The sequence below is a fragment of the Pomacea canaliculata genome, linkage group LG4 (genome assembly GCF_003073045.1).
Source record: "Pomacea canaliculata isolate SZHN2017 linkage group LG4, ASM307304v1, whole genome shotgun sequence".
Lineage (NCBI taxonomy): Eukaryota > Metazoa > Mollusca > Gastropoda > Architaenioglossa > Ampullariidae > Pomacea > Pomacea canaliculata.
The window spans coordinates 2,040,951-2,059,434 of record NC_037593.1 but is presented as its reverse complement, the minus strand read 5'-3'; the positions used below and the strand labels follow the sequence as shown (position 1 = coordinate 2,059,434).

The following is an 18,484-nucleotide window of genomic DNA, read 5'->3' as shown; positions in this document are numbered from 1 at the left end:
TGAGAAACCTTTTTTTCCTGAAAATTTATATAATACTTGATATATTCTAAAATGTTAGAACAATTTCTTGCCTCTGCCTTGAAAGTAAAAGCAAAATTTTGAAAGCAGGGCATTGTATTCGATGTCATGTCCTCAAAATATCAATGGGACTACTTTTACAAATTCAGCTTTAAATATTTCAACTACCTCAGCGTTACTCTTCAAGCAGGGACTCAAAATGTGAAGACAAATATATCCTGGCTTGACATGAAGGACACTTAGAGCCAGGGAAGATAAAATGATAAATGACTATGATGGCGATGATTAGTCGTTAAGTTAAAAATAAGTAGCTACTAGCCGGCTGATAGAAAAATAAAGTACTTGAATACACACACCGGCTCAACTCAGTTTTATGAAGATACTATAAGTATGGCCCCTACTGTTCTGTGCAGTATCTTTGTGGTTAAAACCTAAACTTGCCATGGATATCCAGCGGGAGGGTCCACGTCAGCTGAATAAACATGAATAAAGAATGAGATCAATAAAACGTTTGTACTGTCTCCATTTCAAAGACTTCTCCCTTTCGACGGACGAGAATATATTTGTGGTTTGCATATTACAAAGCTTCATCATAAATTCCCCACTGTTTTGCTTTCGTCCACCCTTTTAAAGCTTACTAGCCCCTGCTTCCTTCTGCTGTTTGTACCAGCTCTAACCTCCTCCGTTCCAGTCTGAATGAAATCGCCGAGAAGTTTAACTGTATGAGAATAAGAATACAAAAAGTTTTATTGATACCTAGCTGGTGAGTGGCGAAGGTCCAGTTACTAAAAGCAGAGTATTTATGTTGTCTCTATACCTTTTAATTGCATTCCACCTGACAGCCAGGCTTTTCAAGCTAGCCGTAAGACCAGTTTCTTTCGTGAATACCTCCAGCAGCTGGTGAACTTTTCTCATCATCATTCTTTCGCTGCCTTAGCCTCTTTTTTTTTCTTCTTCTTCTTTCTGTAGTTTGCAAACTAGGTGACTGTTTATGCTGTACTTTTTGTTAATGCTTATTGACCTTACTAACCCAAATATGTATTATATACGTGTTTTATTATTATTATTAAATCCAGCATACCTATTTCATTATACAAGCAGTTCGCAGGTAATCGTTAACATAGATATAGACTCCAGCATTCAAAGCATTTTTAGTTGAAGAAATGGAAATGTTAACCATGTTACCTTTCTGCAGAATGCGGTACCCACTTCTGGCCGTTTTACTAGTGACAGTCTGCAGATCATCTTGTAAGTTTTGTTAACAATATTCTTTATTTAATCGTTCTACTTCAATGTAAAGTAAAGATGTAAAGTATTATGGCTCCTGGTGTGTTGTGTAATTATAATCTCTTTAGATGATTGGAGTGAATGGCAAAAGAATAGACTGTAGCAGAGGATTGTCATCAATTGAAGAAAAATCGTCCCTACCGTCAAGAGGTCAACTATAGGCACAATCGAGTATTAACAATTTAAAATGTGTGAGGGGGCAAGGGGATTCTGATGACTTCGCTGTTTAACGACCTGTGTCACGTGCTGGGTTACTAACAGACGGACAGCCGTGCAAGATATGCAAGCCACCATCCGCAGACAAAATCTGCACCCCTACCGAACCTATGACCTTGCCTGCCAAGCTCGTGGTCCAAAGCTCCATCTGCAATGACATTGAAACCAAGTACAAGGACTATCAGAGTATGTACAACTGTTTCTCTCTCACACACACACACATATCTGCACTCGTGAAACCTCTCAAAATAACAACACACCAGCTTCATATTGTATTTTGTTCAAAAAAACATTATCTTTGTTGCTTGATAAAGAATAATACGTACTCTAGCCAACCAATTAAGTTCTTTAAAAAATATTAGTTGTAATTCTTCAAAAAAGATATCGTGTGAGCGTCGTACACGGAGTGTGAGAAGACATGAATATTATATGTGGTTTGTCAGAAACACTCTGCAAGACGTATAGCGGTGGCTATTACTGCGAATGCACGGATCCGCAGGACGGCAACGTGTACTCCTGTCGCTCCAGCTGCGGGCCGCCTCTGGAAGATATTGGCAAGGGACTCAACCTAGATTTGCTCCAGAACAACCTGCTGAGCGATGGGAATCTCTTTGCAAACAACAACAAAAGTGGCGGTCAGCCAAACCCTTTCGATTTCGGCAAATTCAATGGCAGAAATCCAAGCGCAAACTTTGGCAATTTTGATAGTCTCGACAACCTTTTCAGTAACCTGAATCCTGGCACACCAAACAACCGTCGACGTAGGGTAAGTACTGGGAAGGTGTTTACAATAGGGAAACTTAGCCGTTTCTCGTTTACACACTCTTGGTTTTATTGTGAATTTTATGTTTCGTCTATGAATTTTATTCAGATACCTTTATTCACAGTCGTGTTATCTTTGCTGTTTTTACCTTTCAGCCTTTTTCTGGAGGTGGTTCAGGGTCACAATCGAAACCGGTTTCAGGCGGAAGTTTCCCTTCTGGCCCGAGGGCATCAGGTCAGTATACGCCGCAGACCGGTCCAAGTTCTGTTTCGTTGTCTAACACAAATCCTGACCCAGTCTCCATTGGGGACAAATCTCAGCCTCTTCCAGCAGACCCGAACCATAATATTCCGCCCGTTTCTTCATCCAACCTGGACCCTAGCTCGGCGAATGCTCTCCAGCCACAAAGCTTGCCAGCATCCATTCCAAAGGAACAGACTTCTGGTACGGACGCTAGTGGATCGTCTGGAAAAAAAAATCCGCTGGACTTCTTAGACTTTGGAAATTCCTTACTTGAAGGCGCTCCTGGAGTAGGGTCAGGTGCCAACAGCAATAAGCCGCGACCTCCGGGATTCCGGAACCCTTTTGATGATACAGTCTCGCCATTCTCTAAACGAGGAAATCAAGCAAACGGGAACCTTGCTTCGCAGGGAGACAACAGATATAAGCCAGTCTATAACGCTCCATTTGGAGGTAACCCAGGAGGCAGCTTCTTCAACTACGGCACCAACCGTGCCAACAACAACAACAACAGGAACAACGGCATCTTCAACCCTTCTGGAGGTACGCCGAATTTAGGTTCACAATTCCAACCCAGCCCTGCTGGGTCCAACTTCTTCAACCAGAAATCTTCTGACCCTCCCTCAGTCTCAGAGCTCCTAAAAATGACCCGAGGTGGTAAACCGGTCAAGTCCCTCCAATGTCATTTTGATTGATTCTGTGCCATAGTTTAGATAATTTGTCCTGGGAAATTCTCGTAAACGTTGTTACGTCCTAGAATATGATAGGATCGGCTTTTCATATTTAAAAAAAAAATAAAAAAGAATTCAATCATGTCTACCCTTCCACAGCTTTTGGGCATTGAAAATTATAGTTGATAAAAGCCACAACCTCTTATGTGGAAACAAACGCACTTTGTTACACTTTGTTGGTTTGTTACAGTGTCTTGTCAAAGTCTTTATCCAAATTGTTTAGACTCTTAAAAGGCTCTTAAAATATTCAATCCTACTCATTCAGGCTGGATACTGTAAACTGAATAAAGCACTCAAATATATATCTTTATCATCCATAGTTGGATGTCTCAATATTAATCTACATCCAAATTATCCTCTTATATACATGAATACACATTCGTATACAATATAGACACAAGCAAATATTCTGTTACAGGATTTGGGCCAAGCCAGTTTGATGAATCATTTGGAAAGAGAAGTATGAAGCTACTCCTTTCTTCATCTTATACATTGACTGTACACTGATACATCAATGTATCATTACAGAATATTTTGTTTGTGTCTCTGTATCAGTTAATAGTCTGGACATATACAATACACTGATACATCAACGTATCGCTACAGAATATCTTGTTTATGTCTCTATATCTGTAGTTAATAGTCTGGAGATATACAATGTGAAAAAAAAACTATGCACACATAAAATAAGAGCAACTAAAACCCATCCAAGATGTGACGGGTAATTATGTACAGTTGTGTGCATGCACAGAAAATATTTAAAAATAAAAATAATGTGAAATAATAGAAAACCTGAAGTTAATCATTAATCATGCTTGTGAAATTTCATTCTGCTTTATGATTGTTTAACATCTTATGGTGTTTTTTGCAATATTCTTTTCAGATTTCAAACCTGTCTTCAACAATCCAAGTTCTCTGGGAAGTTCTGGTCCTAATCCAGTAAAGACTACAGGATCTTAACTGATGCAAGATTTTCACAAGCCATTGGCGAAAAAAAGAAACAAAAGCAAGTATTATTGAAAAAACAAGAGCAAAATATAGCACAAAGTTTATTTGAAAAAAGTTGCAGTGAGCCTGCAGTTGCAGATAAAAGCTTATTATTGACCAGTGCTCAGCTTGATGCACTGTACAAAACTGTACAAAAATGTACAAAGCAAGTAGTAATTTTACTCCTCCTCCTCCTTTTTCTGAGTAAACATTAATGGCTGAGTCTGTTTATTGTAAATGTTATGCCCTTTACAATGCAGTAACCAGTATCTGATACTAAAGTGCCATTTAAAAAAATGTCCAAATTAATTTTTATATACACCTGATCTGACACTTGTATTAATCTTTCATTGCACCTCCACCTTTGATATGTCCAAAATCTTAATTTGTGTTTTAACCATTTAAACTAAAATTTAAAGTGACCTACTTTTAAGCCATGCTGTAAATCATATTCTTATTCAGTTATTACGAATTATTATCATTGAAAGGAATATTAAATATATTCTCACAATAAAGATAAATGCAGTATGAAGTGCATAAATCTGTTAAATGTGTGGACCTTTGATGTTGAAAAAATCTATAACACAGATATATAAAGCAGTCTATAGTCAAAGAAAAACTTTATGACACCTGCAATCTTGTATTTGAAAAATGCAGTTAAGCTGACAAACTCGACAAAATATGCTACAACATTGTGAGCAGTCATTGCCTAAATGAGTCACTACTAATGTCGTACACTGAAGAAAACAAAACAGTGTATATATATATAATGCAGTGATGTCATAAAATCATGGTCTCTTGACAATGTGACAAGCTAACATTATGCCATGGATGAAACCAAACCACATCATTATCCATTGATTCAAGAAAGTCAATATTAATTTTGGAATTATCAAGTGAGTGCTTAATTATGCCCTCTTACTTTTCTGTAAAAATACTGTATCTATAAAGTCAAAATCCATATTAATGATATATCTATATATAAAGAAAAGTAACAAACAGGATAAATGCTTTGAAATTGAAGGAACCAACCAAAATTTTTTTTTAATTCTTCACGACTGACCAGAATTTAACTAAAGAAAAATTGATGAACTGGTATGTGTATTTTTCTCTTAGATTGTCACATCAATTTAAAAAAAATAATAAATCTAAAGTACATGCTTATTAAAGTGAAAAATAATGCAATGCATCTTGTGTTTTAAGCAGTAGCTCATTGATGCAGGAATAAGTTTTAGGGTAAAATATGTTATGCTGAATCCTAGTGGAATAAAATACTCCACATTAATACATCATTTATCACCCTTTAAACCAGCCAGAGACCTTCCCAAAATGGCAACATTTTTGTTAAAAAAAACCAACTTGTTCCGTGAAGCAGTCACTGAAATTGTACAGACCACCATAGGAGACTTGATCAGCCTTGCTCAGCATTGCAGAATATAGATAAAGCGGTTGGAACCAACAGCTATACGAGGATGCTGACCTTGATGGTCACTGTCAATGCAGTAGACACCCTGTGGCAGGTCTACAAACATTCCAGTTGGCTGTTGCAAAAAAGACAAATATGTTAGAGATAAACTTCAGAGCATTGCAATCAATAATTTGCATGACACTGAAATTTTTATTCATTTGTCCATTAAATTTTTCTTTTATTCCATCAATGGCTGAAGCAATTTTATAGAAAAAAATTGTTTTTACTGTAGAACACGATCATTGATATGATATATAACGCAGATTCCCACCATGTAGTCAGACTCTTTGTGCTTCTTATCACCAGGAAAAGCACAAGGAATACAACAATTAAAGTTGGTAGAGGGAGGATCTTGGAAAATTGAATACTCTTACTTCTTTTCTCTCTCTCACACACACATAACACACACACCCACATGCACACTCTCATACACACATATAACTATATATATATTACAAACATCTTAACCTTGAACAGCTTAAATCTGCTGTGGAACTGAATATTATTTTTTTAGTATTTAATATATATTTATAAATATCAAACTGATAAATATTTTAAACACTAAAATACACCCACCCACGCAGGCCTGTTTTTAGCCCACGCAAGGCCCAAGATATAGGGCATGTGTGGGGCCATCCGCGCCACAATCATCACAGTTTTAATCAAAAGCACAGGGCCCCTGATAGCCATCAAAAGCATGGGGCTTTAGACAGCTGCCTAATCTGCCTGCCCCTGATCATGGTTCTGCACCCACAAATGTACAACCATATACAAAAACACACAATGAGAACACTTACATTAAGGGTGCCCCTGTCCAGTGTCAGAGCCATGTTATGGTCATTACCACCACAGATGATGCTGTCTCTACCCAGCCACTGAGCACAGTACAGCTGCCAAATAAACAAGTGTCTGGTTTTAATGACAAGTTTTTATTTTAAAAAATAACAGGAAGCAAAATGAGTTGTATCCTTAAAAATTATTCTTTAAATATCTGCATGAATTTTGGCATGGGGAAAATATAAGTACCACATAAACATATTTCAAAGATAAACAAATCAGCATGATAACCACATCGTCAGAAGTATCTCTACATGCACATGCACATGCACATGCAACCATGTGCTTCTTATTTTTCTTATTCCTATTTACCCCCAGTGGAGCATAGGGCCGCAACAACCATGAACACACACATACATGTGCATGCATGTATCCATGCACATACACACCTGACTGGAAGTGATAGGAGTTTGAGGAACATCCTTTATCTTCACTGCCATGGCAAAGTCCCATATCTGCAGCACAGCTGATCGACGCCAAGACCCTGTAAGGATGTGGTTGTGTACTGGGTCAATGTCCAGTGCATCTCCACAAATGTGAGGCCCACAAAACTTTCTGCCACACAGAAATGTCCAACTAAATCAGACCCAAGCTCACCTTTCTAAAGGTATTATTTACTATAATCTCTGGGATGATAGCTCACAGATTTTTAGAGAAATTCTAGTCTCCCCTGTGAGACATTGCCCTTTAAAAGTACAACATGCTCCAGCAGAAGACTCAATGGGCTCAATTACATTTTAAGTTTAAAATTTATAATTAATCTATATTAAAGATTTTTAAAAAAATTTATTTCCTCACTTGACAGAATGTGTCTGCCGGTCATCCCAGTACTGAAAAATGAAAAAGAAGGAAAACACTTTTATTTAAAAATAAAGTCATCGTTGACTAATATTTTTCCATCAGATCTACACATCATGTTGCTCAAAAAGAGTACAGTTATTCATAATAATTATACCAAGCAGACCAAACGACCATTTCTTACAAAGATTTCTTGCCATAGACCACCTGCCTTAGATTAAGATACTTCTGGGCTAAATAATAATAATAATAACAACCATTATCGTCAAGTGAAAACAATCCTGAGCAAGAAAACTGAACCACAGTGCAATGGCGATAATCAAAATGATCATAGGAAGGTGAACAGATAACTAAAACCAAAGATGAGTGCTAAGAGACAAAGCATGGAAGATATCAGGGAGTTAGTAAAAACATTCATCAGCACACCATGCAGTTATAAAAGAAATTTGCACAAGAATTATGTTCCTAAACTTGACAGAAAAATACTATATGCAAGCACATGTTGCTACACAAATGTATCTTTAGTATCAAGTAAGCTTCTGAGCAACTTTGAGAAACATGTTTTGTTCTGTTGAATCTAATACTTCAATCACAATTATTCAAAGAGATGGAACAATTGCTCAAAAACTGATGAAATTTTTAATAATTTATATTTATTTCAGCTTAAAATCTGCTCATACCTGCACAGTGTCATCCCATCCACCAGAAATAAAGACATTTGGATAGTTAATGTTGTACTGCAGTGCAAACACACGAAAGCGGTGCCCATCCATGAGCTCATAACAGTCACTGTAAACATATTTACAAATAGGATCATCCATGTCAGTTTAAGCACATTCATAGGCTCCTATAGTTTTAGGCAGATTTCAAAACTCCTATCAAAAAGATGACTAATAACCTGTTATATTTATAAAACCTCAAATAAAAAATGTTTCATGAATCATATAGGTTGCTGAAAGTTATTCCCTACATATCCTCACAAGCCATCTTTCTTATTCTTGTTATTAAACACAGTTATGTTTGTTTCATCTGTAGTTTTTAATCTTTTAAGCAGATGACTGAACTTGTTGTAAAATATAGACCTCTTGAACCAAAAGACAAAAACAAAACAAACATGTTGCCATTGAAAGGACACGTAGGTGTTATCTCAAGTGTGATGGCTGTACAACATTCACCATGCAAACAACATTTCACCACATTACTTCAATAGTGCTCAAAGCCTACAGAAGTGCTTAAAAGAGATGATACAAGAGGAAAAGCAAGATTGCTTTTTTATTAGAACAAACATTCTGCTTTCAATTTAAATCTCAATAAGGAAATAATAATAAAGATAAGTGAGCTCATATAGCATGATTCCACCAGAGCCAGTCTCACTGTGCTTTACAACAACAAGTCAAAATTTTCATCAAAAGAAAGACAAGATATTTGAAGAAGAAACCAGCATAAAAAACAAACTTCAGATTAAGGAAATGCCAATACACACATCGGCACACAAACACACCCAGACATATCAACATTTATTCAAGCATAAATAGATTACATCACCTCGCATGTACACTCAAATAACTATGCACACACATGCATGTGTTACTTGCTGGCCATATCAATGATAATAATAATAAACATTTTGATTGAACTTTTCCATTGATTTGCTCAGAGTGCTTTACAGAAGTGTTACACCAACCTATCCATATAAACAGAATCACAAATGCCGTACACCCACATTCGCATGTAACAGACACACTTCTTCAACAGACTCACCTACTCATCAACAAAGTAAATACAGACACACATTATGCACACTCATGGTAAGGACAGGGTCACAGTGAAGTCTCTGTTCTGAAAAAATGTGTCTTAAGTTTGGACTAAAAAGTGGTAAGAGAATCAGTGACAAAAGCTGATGTGTAATCTGTTCCAAGTTGATGGAGCTTGGTAGAAGAAAGACTTCTGACCTTATAGGTCTTTGCCTTACTTACATCAATGACAGAATTCTGTCCCAAATACAAACACCCCTTGTCACTATCACAGTATACTTCAGTATAAGAATGGTGACACTACATTTCTGTATAAGTATGATTACTTAATTATTTGAATGTGGAAGAATAGCAAAGACCATAATGCAGTCCTCTTCCATCTGTTTTGACCACGGAATGCCTAACACACTCTTACAAGGTAGTACTGGTGTGGTATCTGACTATACAGACTGCAATGACACTGTATAAGCCCTGAATAACAAAATGAATGGAATCAGATAAGGAGCTGTGGCACTCCAGCACCAGGAAGAGAGTAGGTGCTGGCTGATGGTTAACCCTATGGCTAGCTTATATACGGTGATGAAGCATAGTCTGCTAGCCCTTTTCACAGTAAAAAAACTTGACCATTCTGAAGGTAGTGAGAAAAGACCAACAGCTAATATAGCTGAAAGTCTTCGATGAAAAACAGAAAGGTCACAGCCGAAACAATATTCCAGCAGAAGTAGGAAGATGCTGGCAAAAAGTGCAGATCAAACAATGGGCACTCAAATTAAAACAGATCAACGCAGAAATGAAAATGAAGAGAGCTAGCCCCCTCTAGTCCATAAGGCAAGGAAGCATTACTCTACATTAAGAAGCAAAAGAACATTCAGTCATATCTTTTAGACCACAAGAACAACTGTTTACAGTGAACATACCTGCCTTTTCTAGACAAGAACCCTGCACAAATTCTACAAATCTGAAATATCCCTTTTGCTTCAGAGAACACAAAATGCACAAATGCACTCTTTTTGAATAGGAGATGTGAGTACTAATCAGTTTCTCTGCAGATCATGTGCATTACACACTCACAATGAGAAAGTGGTGACATTACACACCATTCTAACACAAACGCCAGTCTGATACAATCTCTAGTCAGCATTAATGGCGTTTGTGTTACACACAACCTGTTTCATATATGATAGTGAAACATCCATAGTCATACTCTTAAACCTTTCTGACTTCACCAGACAAAGCAACTAAGTGTTGAGCTCACACAAAAATTTAGACAAGAAGTAGCAGCAACCGGCAATGTGCACTGACATTTGCTGTGTAAACTTGATCTCAATGAAATATTTGCAATGTTATACTTACACACTGAAAGCCGGAATGCAGACATAATAGTTCTTGTCTTATTATTGGCATTTATTGATCCAAGTAAGAGAAGAAAGTGTTACAAGAACCAACAATCATGATGCACAGAGTTGTATGAGGGTTGTTTTGTTTTTTTTGCCACTTTTTACTACCTTACCATTAATTTTGAACACGTCTCACAATATTACTGCACACTTATACACATATCTATGTAATGCGCACAAACAAACACACACTGATTATTTAATGATAAGGTTGATTAAAAAAATAATGAGCAATAAGAGATTTTATTCTTTTATGTCTGAACCTATGGTACAGGTCGTTGACTTTGAGGTGCAACGAATACCTGCACCACAAAATTTTATAACACCTAGTACCCCCAGATTTCTATGAACATGGGTTTTGATTGGTATTTTCATAAAATTTTAAAGTCTTATGCACCAAGTTTTTACAAAAGTGAGTCTTCTATCTAACTATTGTCCCACTCACCTAGGCTCCAAGGTTCTGATTTTTTGCTTTGTCTCCATGTTGTACATGTGAATTTGAGGGTCTGCTCCTGCAGTCAGGAAATGTGTGCCCTCAGGACTGATAGTTAATGATAGTGTCTGTCTCGACTCATTGATTGTGTGGATGCATGAAGAGGAGGTATAGTGCCAAAACTTGACCAGACCTGAGGCATCTGTAGCATTCATAAAACAACAGTCCTATAGTTGTGTTGTCAAAGTCCATCCAGGATCAACATCATTAATAAATATTTAAATATCTGCATTTTCTTAATAGGCAAAGTAAGTCTACACATTTTTTTGTACTTCTGTTGTAAAAATGTACTAAAAAATCAGGAAATTGTATAGGTCTATTAAACATATTCCTCTCTATTTGTCATTGATTACATTTTAGTACCTACAATGTACCCTACAACAAAAATTTTAATGAATTCGACTTACAGCAAGCCAGTAAGATGTGTTCATATTTTGACTCCACATTCTCTATGGGTGGTGGAAAACGAATCTGTGTGACTGGTAACCTACTGGACAATGTGTCATTATCCATCAGGCTATACAACATTTGCCCATTGCTGGCATCATAGATCTGAAAATAAATGAGGCTATATATTAAAAAAGTTATATTTTCAAATACAAAATAGTTAATCTCTTGTAAGATACTTGATAATCAGAAATTGTTAAATGTCAACATGAACTGTATCAAATATTGCGGTGATCTTAATGTCAGTAATATTTAGTTTGTAGATATATAAAACTTACGTTTTCCTAAAAACATTTTTTTAATACAAAAAGACAACATGTGATTTCAGAAAAATGTAATAGTCTCTTCTTTCATATAGAATTAAATAGGTCACACACAAAAAGGTAACAAATGAGACTAGATCTACAACCAGTTGAGACTGATTATACTACCAGTTGAGACTGATTATACTACCAGCTGAGACAGATTAATGCAAAAAGTCACAAAGAAATCATCATGGTTAAACTCTTTCATGTCTGACACATGACCTGGTTAACTATCTCTTTCATTTTTCTTAATGAAAATATTTTAAAAAATTAATCTAAAGTAGAAGATGCACTAAAGACTAGAATCGAAATATGAAAATTCTCCTAAATGAGCACAGTTATGCATGCTCATCAAACTACCACCTACCCAACAACATATACTCTTACATAACTAATAAACACCTTTATTGATCCATCACAAAGACCAACCGCCAACCGGGCCCCATCAGGTGTAAAACGACAACACATAACATCTGCGGGAGATTCTCTGCAACCATGAGAAAAAAGAAAAAAGGACACATGGTACTGTCAGCAAAGAAATAAATAAATGCATACACATCTGAATTCCTCTGCAATACCTTTATTTGGCTGCAAATCTATGCCTCCAATTTTAAGACTGCCTGGTGTGCCAATATTTAAACTGTGGTGAGATACAACATTCTTCTTCTTCGTGTTCCTATTCGCCCCCAGTGGAGTTTAGGGCCACAATCACACCCCAACATCGGACCTGGTTCTGGGCATCCCTTTCCAGTTGGGATACATACAACATTACAATTTTTAAATTCCCCTATCAAGTAACTGACATTTATTCTCTCAGATTGAGACCATTTCTGCTTCTCAGAAAGCAAAAATCTGGCAACTACTATACTAGTCATATGTATTTACGTATTTCATTTATCAAATGTCCATGTTTTAGAAAGAAATATACATTTTAATATGGTTAAAGTTTATTGATTGTACAAAAATTTAAAGACAGTCAATAAAGTTTTGGTCAACATTGTGTTGATGTGTTAGAGACAGATTATATCTCGGGGCCAGAATTTTTATAAAGACAATGCCCATCTCCTCTCACTGCCTTTACTTTACAAATCCTCTCAGGGGTTAGATGCCCATTCAACTGTTGAGTAAACTAGGAGAAGCAGTCTGCATACGAGTCAGAAACTGCATGCTTTGGTGGAAAATCTATGAATAAATATCGATCATTTTGAGTGAGTGAACAATAAAGCTGATTTTAATAATTTGGAATTGGCGTGCTTCTGGATTGCTATCTCTATACAAAGATTACATAACTTACATGGTATTCAATAATTTCAGGTTCCCTTCCAAATATGGGCCCGTCTTTCGATGAGTCAATCGACTGAGCTCGCTGTATTCACTTAACAGTGTTCCAACATCTGACACAACACTGTTGGTCCTTGTCCGATAAGTATCTGTTGAGCTCATTTTGTATGAAATACAAAACAGATTCTTTACTGCAGTTCTAATGTCAATACTCTAAGCAAATGGTAAAGAAGTTTGCTAGAGCTATTGTGCTCGTGGTTTGTGGAATGTGAGCGTCACCTGCCGATAGCTGTTACCTCTTTTTACCAACATCTGTGGAAATTTTCTGTCATTGTTTGATTCTCTGCTTAATATTTGCAGGGATACAGCTCATCTCCAAAGAATATTGTTTGAAATTTATGTTTGTGTTCTAGTTTCTTCGATTTGTTGATCCGCACCGTCCTGTAGTCATAGACGCTTTCGTCGCTGCCAAATGTTTCTCCGAGTGCGCATGCGCAGCTCAAACGGACGTAACTAAGAAAATTTAGTTACAATTCAGTTATCCTCACTTTATTATCCTAAATTTACATTATTACTATCCTAAAAGTAAACTAATGACAAGAAATAACAATTTTCATGCGCAGTGTGTAGGGCGCGGTAATTCTGTGGACGGTTAATTTGTGCACGGCCGTGTAATACGAGCTCGTATCCAAGCACCTGAGACAAACGCCTCTAAGAGCAGGTAGCAAATGTGGGTTTGGTATTTTACCAGTCACCTCGAACCAAAGCCCTGAATCCAGAGTCAGATCGACTCGTGCCAGATATTACCCGCAGACCATCGTGCGAGCGCTATTCATAAGGCGAAGCTTGTTGTGCTGTGAATTCGCCTTGTTTACATGAGGCAAGAAGTCTTAAAAACATATTAACCCATATATGTATTCAGACTTAAATTACGGTCAGAATACTGCGACTAATACGACTGATACTTCAATTGGTGGATGCAAATTTAACCGACAACTTCGATCGTCTCTAGAGTCCATTTGAAATGTTAATTACCAAACCCCATAGGGATGTATCTGAAGGCAGTAGTGGCAAATACCTAAATCTGACCATCCACCTATGGTCTCACTGAATTCTTATTTGTGCCTTGGGGTATACTTCTGCTGCTCTGCAATTCAGGCTGTAAGCCCAAACGCCCTACAAAGCACGTGCTCAGGAATGCAATGATGATAATGTAAGGAGTTCTTATGGTGTGAGTCCAAGCTTTGTGCTGACTAGCTTTGTCAACACCTGTGTATGCAAAACAACATTTACTGCTTAAAAGACATCCATGACTATTCTGTAGAATACTTGAAAAATGTGCATGTCCTGTTCAGTGCACACACCACCAAAAACACCCGTCTCCAAGTTCTCAAACAAGAACAAAATAGATACGTCTTTTACATGATTTTATAAATAGCCCAAGAGCAAAGATAAGTTTCCTCTGTGAATATAAGTACTTTCTCACTAATATACACAATTTTCAAAAAGATATATGGTTCATATAATTAGAAAATATCTTGTGAATACACATTCTTTCTATACACATACACAGACCATAAACATTCAAAATCTAAAGTATAAATATTAATAACACATGGTTACTTTTGATCAGGGCAAGGGAAACATTTTTGGCAGTATGAAAGCATGTTGATTATTATCAAGAATTGAAGATTCTTCAACATTTAAACAAAAGGGTTACGAACTGATGTTGGGCTTAAATGATAATGTTCTGAATCATTTCCTCAAAACGTAGGTTTTCAAGCATTCAAATCTTGGTCCAGTTACCAGCAACAACACTATTTTTTGTGTATAGAAGGAACTTATAAATGCTCATTAATCCAAGACTACATAAATACCTAGTGCATAACTCCTAACAACATTCCACACAATGTTAGTCCATCTTTTAATTTCGCGACTCCTGCAGAATCATGATACCCTCAGTTCTTGTTGCCCAAGTCTTTTTTGCATTTTCTATATTTGTATTTTATTAGTCATTAGTACTGATGTTTATCCTTCCATCCTTCTGATGTCCATAGTTTTGAGGTGTTCATTTTTAAAATGATTTGTGTAAGCCAAGAAATTTTTTTTCAAGAGGAAAGGTAAAGGTGATCACATTCAAGCTTCTCTTAAATTTTTTTTAACATTTCTGATACAGCAACATAAACAGAGGTATCATTTCAGCATATAAAATTATAACAAAAATACCCATTTCAGAGATACTCTAAAAAATTTAGAATAGACTAGATCATTCTCTAAAGAAAATCGACTAGATAATAAATGTTAAAATTATTAAACTTTTATAAGCCTGATTTTCATTAGAAAATAAACACAAGATAATGCCATTTCACCTGAACTTGAGATAATGTGGTGAAATATTTTCACTAAGCAGCAGAGTATACAGCAGAAATGGTTTCTGTTTATGTAAATAAGTAAAAACAAATCCCTGTTTATTAATAACAATTTGTAAAGCACCTTTCCCTGCAAAATCCCTGTTTATTAATAATAATAGAATTTGTAGAGCTTATTTCCCCACGTGGAGGCAAGCACAATGTGCTGTGTACAAAAGACTACAAACCAATAGTCAATTGTACAACAAAGAAACACAAGTGCCAGCAAATGGATGTCTGGTGGCAAACATGAACAATTAGTGAACAAATAAAGACGAAAAAAGGAGCGAGCAGAATTTGCTTGATTTTGAAAGATATTTCATATTCTTCGTGTTGCACAATTCTGGCTATTTTATCTTGTATAATTCTTTAAAAGTTTATTGTTTGGCATCTTCAGGTGCATGCTTTGACATGAATGTGATTTGATGCTATACAACCACAATGTTATTTGGGTGCATTATGACAGAATAAAATGCAGGTGCATGCATGCTTCTTTTATTTTTGTTGAAGTTTTTGTAGATTTTCATGTAAGATGCAGACTACATGCATCATGAAGTTATTTCTAACAATTTCCAGACAAAGCTAGTTAACACAAGTTAAAAATCATACAAAATTAAATGTGACATAAAAATATTCAGAGGTCTGTCAACACAGCAATAGCAGCCCTTGCTCACTTTCGCATCTATTATTAATAAAAGCTGTGATGTATCCAAAATGCTGGCCTATTAATGACTACAAAATAAGCATACAATAATTTACTTATGACTGTAGCTAAACAGAATAATAAACCATAATCATAGTGTATAAATAAGATGTTTTGTAAATGAATCAAAAATGAATACAACATTTGAACTTACATAGTAATGAAAGTGTTATTAACAATAATTACTATTTATAAATAAATGTAAGCGACCCGGAAATGACAATTAAGCATTGGAAGCAATATCATTTCTGCAGTATGGAATTTTAGCAGTTTTTCTTTAAAAAAATAAAAACAATCCAAGCACACATTTTAAAGCTGTGGCAATAATGAAACCAGCAAGGAACCAATTGAACTAAGCCTATCCCAGATTTGGGGCATACTGCAAGCAAAGAGCATCAAGATGCTTCTAAGGAGGCAATCTATTGCTTAAATCTCCACTGTTCCTGGCCCTAATCTTTGTGGCGGCATACAAGGACAGGAACATTTGAGTGATGCAACACAAAATCACTGACGCTGCCAAGAAAAGTACGTCGCATTTTGCCCATGCCTCGAGTTCCAAGGATAATCATGTCGGCATTCTCCTCCTTGGCAGCCAATAAAATTGCTTCCCCTACTTTCCCTGCCATTTGTTTCACCTTTCCTCCAAGCTGAAAATGTCAAAAACCGTTGTTGCATCTTTGTCAAATAGTTCTACACAAAACCTCTATGACTATCTACCAAAGTAGTAATAGCCATTCTGCTTATTTTTACATGGGGTATCCAAACATTCTTTCAAATTCAATAGCTGTATTTGGGAAATAATAACACTAAAATATATTTTTCTCACTTCAGAAGATGCTAATGATTAGGAGAGTCTCAAAAGAAAATAAAACAAAAATACTGAGCAGCCCCTGTAAACACTGATGTACTTACATGAATTTTTTTCATCTTGTTGCTGTATTTATCCACAAGACTTTTCACTTTCATTTCCTCTTCTTTGATCAGTTCAGTGACAACAACTGGATCAGTCAGAAGCACAGCTGAAAAATACAGCAGTCACTAGGTCACAATCACTTTAAGGCATCTACACATCACAATAAGAGTCTCAATAATGCAGGGATTGGATTAGAGACATTATCTATCCAATCATTTACTACATAATTTCAACCGATCTAAAGTAAACATCCCCTTTGTGGAGAAAAGATTTGAACAAAAAATGTTTATACTTACGTGCTTGCACTAAAGAAGTATACTCTGAAACATGTACCATGATAATCTGATCTCCTTCTTTTCGAATTTGATTCAGGTAGACTGAAAACCAAATCAAAAGCAACATAAGAGTATGACTTCACCGTAAAATGATGAACTCTACATATTCCTCCAAAAAAAAGGTTTAAAAAAAATGTGAAAACTGGTCTCAGATGATTGAAGATAATAAACCAGAACACAAGAGATTTCCCCATACTCTTCTGTATAACATTTTCTTTGCACATATTAAAGAAGATATGTCAGCATACCGAATACCCGTCACAGGTTGTAGTAAATAGTGCAAGTGGTAATAAAAAAAAAATCTCTTCTGATGGAAAACAAACATTTAAAGTGAATGAAGCTATGCATGGCTCAGGTTAAAATCAGTTGAATAAGTTCACACATTTGATGACCCATGAGCTGGTTATTATGCTATCTTTGTCGCCATTAACTATCTCAAGCATGCATACAAATAAATGTGGAACCATGCAGCGCTTAGAGCAGAAGCCCTTCACTGATCGACTTGCCTTTTTACTATCAACTACTTTGAGTACAGTAAACAAATGTTCATTTCTATCTTAATCTCTCTATACCCAAATCTAACTAAACATCTGATTTGATTTTAACAAAGTATTTCATACCCTGTGGCCGGACAATTCAACTGAAAATTCTGAAAAAAACTATTTTATAAACTGCAATCAATTAATTTGTTTTTCTCCAGTCAGAACAGCATAAAGTGTTTATCAATTAGTTTAATTCTCTATATTTACTTAACAGTTTCACACAACTCACAATCAAAAGCAAATTCTGAAAATTCGCTGTCATCGATGCCAATGATGACATTCCTCTTCGTTTTCTTTTCAGTCATCGCAGAACACACCTTCTCGTCTCTTGATAAGAGTTGTAGTCAATGTCCTTTCGTGCAGACTAACTGTGGCAATTGTAGTAGTTTTAAGTGGGTCTTGATTCATGTAGATGTTTGTTTGGGTTAATGTGCCTAAGTTATGCACAGCTTGTTCAACCAGTTTAAGCTATAAAATTTTTAAACACTTCTAAATTTTATTTTTATTTTTAGTGATTCGCTAGGACGCCACCATAAAGTACATTAACTCTCGTTCTTATCA

The 18,484-nt window shown here is 36.1% G+C and overlaps 3 protein-coding genes across 3 annotated transcripts; 1 reads left to right on the top strand and 2 right to left on the bottom strand.

Annotated features, from left to right (window-relative positions):
• Positions 1 to 690: 690 nt before the first annotated feature.
• On the top strand, positions 691 to 4,787 carry LOC112561787 (uncharacterized protein DDB_G0283357-like). Its single transcript, XM_025234506.1, has 7 exons — positions 691 to 781; positions 1,214 to 1,266; positions 1,567 to 1,707; positions 1,965 to 2,287; positions 2,440 to 3,067; positions 3,674 to 3,715; positions 4,139 to 4,787. The coding sequence occupies exons 2-7, from the start codon at positions 1,215 to 1,217 to the stop codon at positions 4,213 to 4,215; spliced, it is 1,263 nt and encodes a 420-aa protein (XP_025090291.1). The 5' UTR covers positions 691 to 781; position 1,214; the 3' UTR covers positions 4,216 to 4,787.
• Positions 4,788 to 4,937: 150 nt separating this feature from the next.
• On the bottom strand, positions 4,938 to 13,522 carry LOC112561788 (uncharacterized WD repeat-containing protein alr2800-like). The gene is made up of 9 exons (XM_025234507.1): positions 13,036 to 13,522; positions 12,144 to 12,228; positions 11,397 to 11,541; positions 10,942 to 11,131; positions 8,026 to 8,134; positions 7,346 to 7,377; positions 6,937 to 7,102; positions 6,508 to 6,600; positions 4,938 to 5,783 (listed from the first exon to the last, which is right to left on the bottom strand). Exons 1-9 carry the CDS (start codon positions 13,182 to 13,184, stop codon positions 5,664 to 5,666), a joined length of 1,089 nt encoding a protein of 362 aa, XP_025090292.1. The 5' UTR covers positions 13,185 to 13,522; the 3' UTR covers positions 4,938 to 5,663.
• Positions 13,523 to 14,432: 910 nt separating this feature from the next.
• On the bottom strand, positions 14,433 to 18,467 carry LOC112561579 (universal stress protein in QAH/OAS sulfhydrylase 3'region-like). The gene is made up of 4 exons (XM_025234142.1): positions 18,153 to 18,467; positions 17,343 to 17,423; positions 17,046 to 17,152; positions 14,433 to 16,780 (listed from the first exon to the last, which is right to left on the bottom strand). Exons 1-4 carry the CDS (start codon positions 18,226 to 18,228, stop codon positions 16,583 to 16,585), a joined length of 462 nt encoding a protein of 153 aa, XP_025089927.1. The 5' UTR covers positions 18,229 to 18,467; the 3' UTR covers positions 14,433 to 16,582.
• Between the last annotated feature and the right edge of the window lie 17 nt (positions 18,468 to 18,484).